The sequence below is a fragment of the Babylonia areolata genome, chromosome 5 (assembly GCF_041734735.1).
Source record: "Babylonia areolata isolate BAREFJ2019XMU chromosome 5, ASM4173473v1, whole genome shotgun sequence".
Classification (NCBI taxonomy): Eukaryota; Metazoa; Mollusca; class Gastropoda; order Neogastropoda; family Buccinidae; genus Babylonia; species Babylonia areolata.
Window position 1 is genome coordinate 33,843,088 of NC_134880.1, and position 11,363 is coordinate 33,854,450.

The following is an 11,363-nucleotide window of genomic DNA, read 5'->3' on the forward strand; positions in this document are numbered from 1 at the left end:
CGTCGTCGTCTTTCATTGTGCATGAACACACACACACGCACACACACAGAGCAGCAGAGGCAGAGACAGATAGGTATTTCCGCAACGCATTAAACTCTGATAGGATGTAGCAGGCTGCAGGATGTTTAAATGCGCACATTGTTTCAATCAGCATGCGAAAACACAGTATTGGAAATGAAGCAGAGAAACGGACAGAAAAAATAGACAGACAGACAGACATGTTGGATAACAGGCAGATAAGAAGAAAAAGAAAAAGTGTCTGGCTGACTGAGCAAAGAAAAAAGACATAGTGGTTGAAAGAAAAAAACTTAAAGAAGGAAGGAATGGAAAAAAAGAGGTAGATGGAAAGAAGAAAGGAAGGGAGAAAGAAGAACAAGGAAATAATCTTGTTGCCAAGAAACTCCAGCTTTGTTGGAAGAAAATCGGAAGTAAGATTCACTTTTCAGTGGAGACGGGACTTCGATAAAGGCGCCAACCAATCAGCTATCAAGTTCGTTAATCCTTTTCCCGATGAGATATCTTCAGACATTCTTTTGTTTGGTTTGGTTTTGATGATGTTGTTTTCTACTACCCATTTCCCGAGCCATCACAGTGACTTCTATCAGGAAGCCCACCCCCTACCCCTCCACCCAAAACCTTTCTCCATCCATTTCGTTGTGTCACAGTTCTGGTGCCGGCAGTCTGCAGGGAGCTGTCAATGTCGGTTGTCACGAGGCCTCGCACCACAAGGGACTGAACGCTGTTACGTCGTCATCTGGTCGGTCTTACTGAAGCTGATGAAAAATCCACTTCGTTTTTCATCCCAAACTTTTCAGCAAGACTTTGACACACGTGTTACGGAAATCTGATGAAGTCTTCATGTGTCATTAAGTCTGTGCTCAGCATCCTGTAAAAAAAGCAGAATATGACCAATGCTTTATGTATGGTTATATACATTATATATATATATATATATATATATATATATATATATATATATATATAATATGTGTGTGTGTGTGTGTGTGTGTGTGTGTGTGTGTGTAAACAACTTATCCCTTGAGGAAAGAACGAGACTTTTACGCAAAAATGGAATACATGACAGATTGATATGTTTCTCTCTCTCTCTCTCTGTTTATATATATATATATACATAATTATATTTTTATATCTTTACATTATATATACATCTAGTATATGTATCTATCTACCTATGTACATAATCTATACATATCTATCTATCTCTCTGATTGATTGATATGGATACTTGTATAGCGCATATCTTCGGTCGGAGACCAAGCTCTAAGCGCTTTGCAATCACAGTCATTTGCACAACAGGCTGCCTACATGTGTAGATCCGACTGACGGCTGTCATTGGGCGCTCATCATTCGTTTCCTGTGTCATTCAATCAGATTTCAGGCAGGCACACATAAACACTCAAACATGCAACATTTAACATTTTACGTGAATGACAGTTTTGTTCATTTACCCCGCCATGCAGGCAGCCATACTCCGTTTTTGCGGGGATGCATGCTGAGTATGTTCTTGTTTCCATAAACCACCGAACGCCGACGTGGATTACAGGATCTTTAACGTGCGTATTTGATCTTCTGCGTGCGCATACACGCGAAGGGGGTTCAGGCACTGGCAGGTCTGCACATTTGTTGACCTGGGAGATCGGAAAAATCACCACCCTTTACCCACCAGGAGCCACCAACATTCGAACCCGGGACCCTGAGATTGAAATTCTAACGCTTTAACCATTCGGCTATTGGGCCCGCCTGTCTGTCTATCTATCTATCTATCTATCTATCATTCAAGCGTATTTTGACCGAAACGAATACTGAGTACTGAACGAAGTGAAAACCGACACAGACAAAAGCGTGAATGACTCGTTATGCAAAGTAATTGTAAAAGTTAGTGTACTTAATTCATTAAGAAGTATTTCAAGGAAGATGAAAATTAACGATGTTTTCTACTGAGTTCCGTTACACAGTAATACGAAGTAAAACGAAATAACAGGCCCTTAACTCACTCGGGACGACAAGTTTTCTCCCTTGCTTTTCCCCACAGACGGCCCATTTGTAAGGGTTTGGAAAAAAATTACAAAAAATACAAAATACTGTGAAAGAAATTGAAACTTTGAGAACTTGTTTATTACGTGTTGAGCTATTACATATATAAAAAAAAAATCAAATTTCTCATCTTATTTTTACAGTTTTGCCATATGTAGAAATACTGCCAATTTTCACCCCGAATCACCATACCCATGCTCGCTTTCTGCATTAAATTCTCTTTCTTCTTCGTCATCATCCACCTCTTCAATATCCGACCCTTCAGTTTGTGGCATTTCAAGTACTTCGGCAACCCTAAAACGTTGCCGTCACTGCCTTGTTCACTTCACAACATTCTGAGAAGAGCCCGCTTTGCTAACAGGCTGGCACGCGAGCAGACGACCTGTCAGTGACTTTGTCAGCGTGTGTGCGAGACGGGCCACACATCCCAGGCTGACCAATCATACCATTCGATTGTGGAGTGACCCAGAATAGCGCACTCTGCTTGGCTAATCACAAAACCACGTGTACAGCGCATGATGGAATTTTACTTTCGGAGAATGCTATTCCATTCCTTCGTCCGAATCCGAATACGTTTTGTGTAGGAATGCGTGAGCATTCTACGTCCGGAAAGAGTTAATTAAAGAAAAGCACACACAAAATGTCGTGATAACGAATACTGTAAATTTCTTAGAAAGTCAATTAAAACTTTGTCCCCAAAACGTCTTCCTGGTACTGGTTGTTGACAAAATACTTGTGGAGACTGGAAGTGTCGGACGCCAAACGTGGTGGCTTGGGTCGCAAAGATTGCGGAGTGTGAGAGACAAGAACATTCCTTTGCAAAGAAACCTTCACCAGTAGCACATTAACAACTTAAACTGACCATACGCATAAATGGCAACTTGTCGTTAAAATTAAATTCTTCTTCGTTCCTTTTTGTATTAAACGCTTAAAAACACAATTGTGAAATTATATGCTTTGCCACAGTGCCCGAGATTCATAGCTAGAATAATCAATAAACGGGTTTAAAGTAAGGGTGGCAAGATTCTTTGGGGGTTACGTGCATGTGTACATCTGTGCATCATTTGAAGTTGGATTGCCCAATTTTTTTCAAGCTGCACCAAAAAGAGGCATATAAATATTGGTGAACGTCAAAATTTAACTATAATATTATCAAAAGTCATTCTTTGTTGATAATATAATAGTGATTATTAAAAGTCATTCTTTGTTGATAATATAATAGTGATTATTAAAAGTCATTCTTTGTTGATAATATAATAGTGATTATTCCATAGTCCGATTCGCCATTTCTTCTACTTCCTAATCATGTGAAGAGTCAGTGGGACACTGCACAAAAGAAGTGTTCTTCCAGCTCTGTCGTTTGTGAGTCAAAGCCTGGGTCTGTGTAAGTGGTTTCACGATGTTATGGACAGTTCCACATTGATTTGGGGGGGAGCATCTGGGTATGCATTTGACAGAAAGGTTTGGAAGTGAAGACTAAAACGTCTGAATGGAATACAGATGCGGCTAGAGATTGTTTTTGTGATCGTCCAATATAATCAGTTTGTTTAGGAATTGTGCAGGCAAAAGTCAGCTAAAGCAAAAACCGGTTAAAGTCTGTGAATAAAAGTTCTAAATTCTGTGAGAACGACAGATTAGACATTTTCATAAAATTTTGTCAATAAGCAAAGTAACAATGCTTAAATCTCTGAAATCACAAAACAAAGTGAGTTAAACAGAAAGCGAAACTGTCGATTGAATTAGATCGAAGAAACGAAATTGTCTGTATATTGCCGTATCACACACACGCACACACACACACACACACACACACACACACACTTTCACAGATCGTCTTGGCACTGACACTAGGTCCCCGTCTAGAAGAAAACAATACCTCTCTCTCTCTCTCTCTCTCTCTCTCTCTCACTTTTGTGCTATGACATTTTCGCGCTGAACGAAACATTTGTTAATTCAGACAAATACGACTACCATGCATTTAAGCTCACGGAGGAAGCTGAGACTGCAGCTGGAAAGAGAGACATGAAAAGACTCTACGAGATCACCAGAGTTCTGTCGGGAAGAACAAGTAACCCCACTCGACCTGTTAGAGACAAGAATGGAGAAATCATCACCGGAAAAGAAGAAGAAAGAGCAAGATGGACAGAATATTTCAAAGATACCCTGAACAGACCATCACCACCAGTCCCCCCCTGACGTGACACCGGCTGTAGAGCTATTGGATGTTAACATCAACCCACCAACGAAGCTGGAGACCATGAAAGCCATCAAGTCCCTCAAGTCTGGAAAAGCAGCAGGACCAGATGGCATACCACCAGAAGCCCTGAAAGCAGATATTGAGACATCGACTGACATGTTGCACCCATTGCTAGTGAAGATTTGGGAGACAGAAGCAGTACCACAAGACTGGAAGAAAGGCTACATCGTTAAACTTCCAAAGAAGGGCGACCTGTCATCATGCAGCAATTGGAGAGGGATTACACTTCTGTCAATACCTGGAAAAGTGCTAACAAGAATCATCTTGGACAGGCTGAAGACCGCCTTAGACAAGACCCTGTGAGATGAACAGGCAGGCTTCCGTCAAGACAGATCCTGCACGGACCACATTGCCACCATGAGAATTATTATTGAACAGTCCTTGGAGTGGCAGACCTCCCTGTACAGCGTCTTTGTGGACTTCCAGAAGGCGTTCGACAGCGTGGACAGGGAGGTGATATGGAAACTAATGCAGCACTACGGCTTTCCTCAAAAATATATTGCCATCATCCAGCAACTGTATAAGGACGCCACCTGCCAAGTCATACATGAGGGAAAGCTGACTGACCCCTTCCAGGTACGAACCGGTGTACGTCAGGGCTGCCTATTGTCTCCGACAATTTTTCTGATGGTGGTGGACTGGATCATGCGGCAATCCACAGCAGGCCAGAAGACCGGCGTCCAGTGGACCTTCACCAAACAGTTGGAAGACCTCGACATCGCGGACGACATCAGTCTCCTCTCCCACACGAAACAACACGCACAGGAAAAGTTAGACCGCGTCGCAATAGAGGCAGAGAAGACCGGCCTCAGGATCAACATCGGAAAGACAGAGATCCTACGCATCAACAACAAGCAGCAAGACCCAGTCCGATTACAGCAGGAAGAGATCAAAGAAGTGGAAAAGTTCACATATCTGGGCAGCGTAGTGAGCAAGGATGGTGGAGCAGACGATGACATCAAGAGCCGCATCAATAAAGCGAGACACACCTTCAGAACTCTCCGACCCATCTGGCAATCTTCAGCCCTCTCACTTCACAACAAGATCAGAATATTTAACACCAACATCAAGTCAGTCATGCTGTACGGCTCAGAGACATGGCGCACTACCAAGACCAACAGGAACAAACTCCAGACATTTGTCAACAGATGCCTGCGCAACATCCTGAACATCAGGTGGCCTGAAATCATCTCAAATGAAGACCTTTGGGACAGAACCAAACAAGCACCCATAGAAGAAGAAATCAAAAAGAGAAAGTGGGTGTGGATAGGCCACACGTTGCGCAAGTCACCACTCAACATCACTCGCCAGGCACTTGACTGGAACCCCCAAGGCAAACGCAAAGTTGGCAGACCCAGGCAGACTTGGAGAAGAAGTACGGACACTGAAGTGAAGGCAGCCGGAATGACGTGGGCCCAGATAAAGAGGATCGCCCCAAACCGTGTCCGTTGGAGGAGTGCTGTTGCGGCCCTTTGTTCCCGAGCGGAGCTATAGGCATAAGTCAAGTAAGTCATGCATTTAAGGACTATGATACATGTGTAGCTAAGGCAGTTAAAATATCATCTAATGCCAGAAACTCTGGTGGGGTTATTGTGTTTGTACGCAAGGTATTTTCAAAGTTAGTGAAAAGAATTAAAGTAAAATATGAACACTTGGTGATTTTGGAAATAAACAAATTGTTACTTAAGTTGGATAAAAATGTTTTCCTGATTTGTGTATACATCCACCCATATGAACGCTTTTGGTAAAGATTTGTTAGAGATGTGTTCCGCATTTGATTGTGTTATTTTGAACGGGTTATGTCATTTTGGTTTTGATGATTCATTAACATTTGTCTCGTCTACAGGTGGAAGTACCATAGATTATGTTATAATGTCCAGATAGTTGTGTGGTACGCTCATTGAAGGTTGTTTCATTTATTGACTCACCGCATTTCCCTGTATCGTTTACAATTGCTCAAAGTGAAGACACTGCTTGTACTGAGAAAGTAAATGTTATTAAATGGATTAATAGATCAGCTTGGGATCAAACAAAGGAGAACAGTTTCAGAGAAAATCTTTATTCAGACGATTTACAGAATGTGTGTGTACATGCGTTTTCTCTTTTAGATTACAGTGTAAATGAGGCTTTGGAGCTATTCAGTAATGTATTGTTGAGAGCGAGTGAATGTATGAGGAAGCGTGTGTGTGTTGGGAGTGATCAGCGAGATGCCCCTTGGTTTGATGCTGAATGTAAAGACGGAAAACACAAAGCCAGACAATTGTTAACAATGATAAGACAAACCAAGGATGATAAGCACCGATTACCCTATGTGAAAGCTCGGAAGGAATATAAGGATTTGTGTAAGGTAAAGAAAGTCAGCTATAGACGTGATAAACCCAGACGTCTAGCATCACTGAGCAAAGACAGCAAACAGTTTTGGAAAGAAGCAAAGCAAGTGTCTGGAAGAAGGAAAATAGGAGTATGTAAAGACATTAAAGAAAATGAATGGTTTGAACACTTTCGGAATTTATTTACTCAGAACGAGGTTATAGCTACTGATAGCAGAGCCATTAGTGAAATGCAACCAGAGGAATCAAATATATCTGATGAACTAAGTCATGATATTTCAGAACAAGAAGTTGCAGATGCTATTCGGAAATTTAAAAAAAGGCAAGGCTTGTGGTGAAGACAGTATTTTGGCAGAAATGTTAAAATCACAAATTGGTTGCGAACATTAAATTGCTCAAAAGAAAGATGGATCGTCGGGGGAGATTTTAATTCCCATGCTCCCTTCTGGGATAGTGATTGTCAAATAATATCTCATCCTGACTTTGAAAATGTTGAAAATATTGTTGATTCATCGTTACATTTACTTAACGATGGGAGGATTACACGTATTCCAGATGTGGCTCATCATAGAGCATCGGCACTTGACCTAACCTTCATATCACCATCTCTAGCTTTAACAGTACAGTGGGATACTGGGGATGATCCACTAGGCAGTGATCATGTGCCAATCACACTGTCTTTTAAGGATTGTAATATATCTAAATACAGCGGAGAAGACGAAATCCCAAAATTCAATTACAAATATGCAAACTGGGAAACATTTCAAAACTATCTTACGAACATTTCTGAAAGTGAAATTTTTTGTGAAGATTTAAATGTTTTTTATAACAACTTTCAAAAATCAATTGTTGGAGCTGCTGAAAAAGCAATTCCCAAAAAAGGTTCAAAGAGGAGTGACATTTTTTCTGGAAATGTTTGGTGGAATGATGCATGTGTGGGGGCTGTAAATACAAAGAAACTAGCATACTTAACATGGTTAAAACTCAGAAAAGTACCTGATAAAGATGTAAAAGAAGCCGCTCATAAAGAAATGTGTTGCACAAAAATCAAGGCGAATAGAATCATAGCCCGAGAAAAAAGACAATACTGGTCACAATTCTGTTTGAATGAAATATCTGACCATAAGGATATGAAGAAAGTGTGGGCCAAAATGAAAGAAATGAAATCAGGCATTGTTCTGCAAGACTATCCTATTAAAACAAAAGATAAAGAGTTTCTGTCCCCTCAAGAGAAGGCTGAAGAATTTGTTTGTATGTATTCTAAAACAGGCAGTGTAGATAGTTTGTGAACTAAACCAAAAGACTTTAAGAGAGGAAGAAGAAATTAGTGACAAATATAGAGATCCTACCCCACAAAATGATAATACAATCAATTCGGCAATAACTTTACATGAGGTAAAGAAAGCTATTCATTTGTTGAGTAACAAAAATGTGTCAGTTGGTAAGGATGTAGTATCTTACACCATGTTAAACCATTTGCCAGAAAACTGGATGATTATATTACATACATTATTTCAAAAGTGCTGGGAATGAGGTATGGAAAACTTCCATTGTAACCCCTGTATTAAAACAGAGTAAACCTCGAACAGAAGCTTCGAGTTATAGACCTATTTCGGTTACCTCCCACGTTGGGAAAGTCATGGAGAAAATTGTAAATATTAGAATGGTGTATTACTGTGACAAAAATAACATAATTCCGTCAGCTCAAACTGGATTCCGGAAAGGAAGATCTACAATTGATCATCTGACCCGTCTCACTACCCAAATTAAAAAACAGTTTTCTAAGCGAAAAAGTATCCTTGCGTCCTTCTTCGATCTTACTAAAGCTTATGACCGAGTATGGCATAGCAGACTGTTATTTAAGCTGAAACAAATTGGTCTGTCGGGTCATGTTTATGACTATGTTAAATCCTTTTTAAGTGGGAGATATATAGTGGCAAAAGTGGGAGTAACTTTATCAACCTCTAGGCCTATAAACATGGGAATCCCGCAGGGTTCCATTATTTCTCCATTGTTGTTCAACATTATGCTTTATGATTTACATACATGTTTTTCATCATCTACCAAGCTGGCTCAATATGCTGATGATATTGCTATATGGATTCAGACATCCTTGAGGAAAAGGACAAGCCTACATTACATAAATTATGTACAGAAACATTTTCAGGGTGAACTCGATAGACTGAGTAGCTATATGCAATCTAATGGTTTTGAGTTTTCTGTAGAAAAAAAACATTTGATCCTCTTTAATAATGGTTATAATCCCAGCAAACTACCACGTTTTTTTTTAGGAGGACGTGAAATATTTTTCAAGTCGGAAATCAAATTTCTTGGGATCCTATTTACTTCAAAACTAAACTGGAAGAAACACATTGATTCAATGGTGACTAAAGCAGTTAAAAGTTTAAATTTCTTAAAAATTGTAAGTCACTCTCCTTGGGGACAAGACTCCAAAATTCTTTTACATTTAGCGACATCTCTCGTAAGATCAAGATTGACGTACGGTCAAGAAATTTTCTTTTCTGCTCCGCCGACGTTCCTAATGAAGCTGCGAATAATTGACAGTAAAGCTGTGAAACTGGCTTTAGGGGTACCTGTGCATACTAAGACCTCAGAAACCTATAAGCTTGCGGGTATTCTACCACTAGATGAAATCAGAAAATTAAGTTCTGCTAAATATATTGTGAGATGTACAGCAGTGGATGATTTTGCGGAATTAAATATTAGGTCTGATATTGATTTTCCAAAAAATGCTCAAAATAATTCAAATCTACAAACCATTCGCACATATGTGTCAGATATTTTAAATTCTTCAGACATTGATCTGCATGATATGGCACCTCGTGTTCTGGTGCCACCTGTCCCTCCCTGGGAGTTAACAAAAGCAAACGTCAACATATGTGCTTCTGACACAACAAAAGGAGAATCTCCACATATAATAGCAGCATCTGTCAGAATTGAATTAGAAGAAAATTTTGATTATCATTTAAAAGTTTACACTGATGGCTCGGTCCTGGATGATAGCAGCGCAGGATCTGCTTTTGTCATTCCTGACCTAAAAACAGAAAAATCATATTATTTAGGTAAGGGACATTCAATTTTTACAGCTGAATTGGTGGCCATCCTTATGGCTTTAAATCATCTTGTTGATATACCAATCATAATAAGTAATATCCTATTTTGTGTTGATTCTCAATCTGTCTTAAAAGGTTTGCTCCTTTTAGAGAATAATCAAAGAGAAGATTTATTTTTTGAAATTAGGTATTTATTGCACTCCCTATTTGTGAAGGGTACAAATGTTGATTTTTGTTGGATACCATCCCACACTGGATTCCGTTATAACGACCAAGCAGATAGGGCAGCAAAAAGGGGAGCAAAAAATCATATAGATAGTATAAAAGTATATTGCCCATTGTCATACAAGGAAATAAGCAATATACTAGAAAGAGACTTTTATAGGTGCTTGAATTCAAGTCTAAAACCTCGTCAGTTGACTCTCTCAGACTTTGGTCCGATTCGCAGACCAATTCTGAGCTTAGCTCTCAGACTATTATCAAATTCATAACGGACCAAGTATTGTTCTAATGTCAAGTGTATATGCTTTAATAACCTGACAATTGAGCATATAATTTTTCACTGTAGCTTGATGAAGCCTTTTGTACACGAAAGTGTGCCTTCACAAGTGACTGAGAACTTTGATGTTTTTGACTTGTTTCGCTTGTCAGTTTAACGACTTCTCTTTTACGAAGTCCTTTAAGTAATTTCCTGTAACTGTATTTAGAGGGGTTTTTTTTTGGTTTGTTTGTTTGTTTTGTTTTTCTTTCAAATTTCACCCACATTTTTACCCTCATTTGCCCAGTTTCCCCCAACCCTCCATTCATCCACATCTCCCACCCCTTCTAACCGATAATACACAGATGTATTCACAAATACTTTTACAAAATGTCTTCAATCACCGATATGTGTGACGGGACATTAAACAAAAAAATTCCTTCCTTAAAATCAGCTGATAATATTGCTGTACATTTTTAAACAAAACTGTTTAACATTCTGTTTGATAAGGGCACGTATCCAGATGAATGGGCGAAGGCAATAATTGTTCCAATTTTTAAAAAGGGAGATAGTAGTTCAACAGACAACTATAGGGGCGTGTCTTTGCTCAGTCTTATTAGCAAATGTTATACATCAGTGCTAAACGGAAGACTTGTCAAATGGGCTGAAAAAAATGATATGCTAACAGAGTCACAGGCTGGATTCAGGCGTGGTTATGCCACAACAGATCATATTTTTACTCTGAACGCGGTTATTGAGAAATCTTTATCAAAGAAGGGAGGCAAGCTTTACGCCTGTTTTGTTGATCTGAGAAAAGCATTTGACTCTGTGCAACGTCAGTCTTTGTTTGATATTTTGATTCAGAAAGGTATAAAGGGGAAATTTATGAATGCTATCATTGCTATGTATAAATGTGTTACGCCTTGCGTACGTATTGAAGATAAGTTAACTGAGTTTTTTGATTGTCCCGTTGGCTTAAGGCAAGGTTGTATGTTAAACCCTATATTGTTTTCGTTTTTTGTTAACGAAATTGCATCAGCAGTTGAAATCAGTGGTATTCATGGAATTCAGTTTTTGCCTGATTTATTAGAGTTGTTCATTCTTCTGTTCGCGGATAATATTGTACTGCTATCTAACACTGCGACTGGTCTGCAAAATCAAATTAATAT

General features: G+C 39.4%; 1 protein-coding gene across 1 annotated transcript; it reads left to right on the plus strand.

The window, feature by feature from the left end:
* The first annotated feature begins 4,669 nt into the window (after positions 1–4,669).
* LOC143282252 (uncharacterized) lies at positions 4,670–6,090 on the plus strand. The gene is made up of 2 exons (XM_076587852.1): positions 4,670–5,169; positions 6,063–6,090. The coding sequence occupies exons 1-2, from the start codon at positions 4,670–4,672 to the stop codon at positions 6,088–6,090; spliced, it is 528 nt and encodes a 175-aa protein (XP_076443967.1).
* The last annotated feature ends 5,273 nt before the right edge of the window (positions 6,091–11,363 follow it).

Bases quoted from the DNA above. Each gene is read 5' to 3' on its own strand.
- LOC143282252 (XM_076587852.1), top strand. From the start codon at position 4,670: ATGAGAATTATTATTGAACAGTCCTTGGAGTGGCAGACCTCCCTGTAC. The intron at 5,170-6,062 runs GCAAGACCCAGT...CTTTTGGTAAAG, and splicing joins CTACGCATCAACAACAAGCA to ATTTGTTAGAGATGTGTTCC.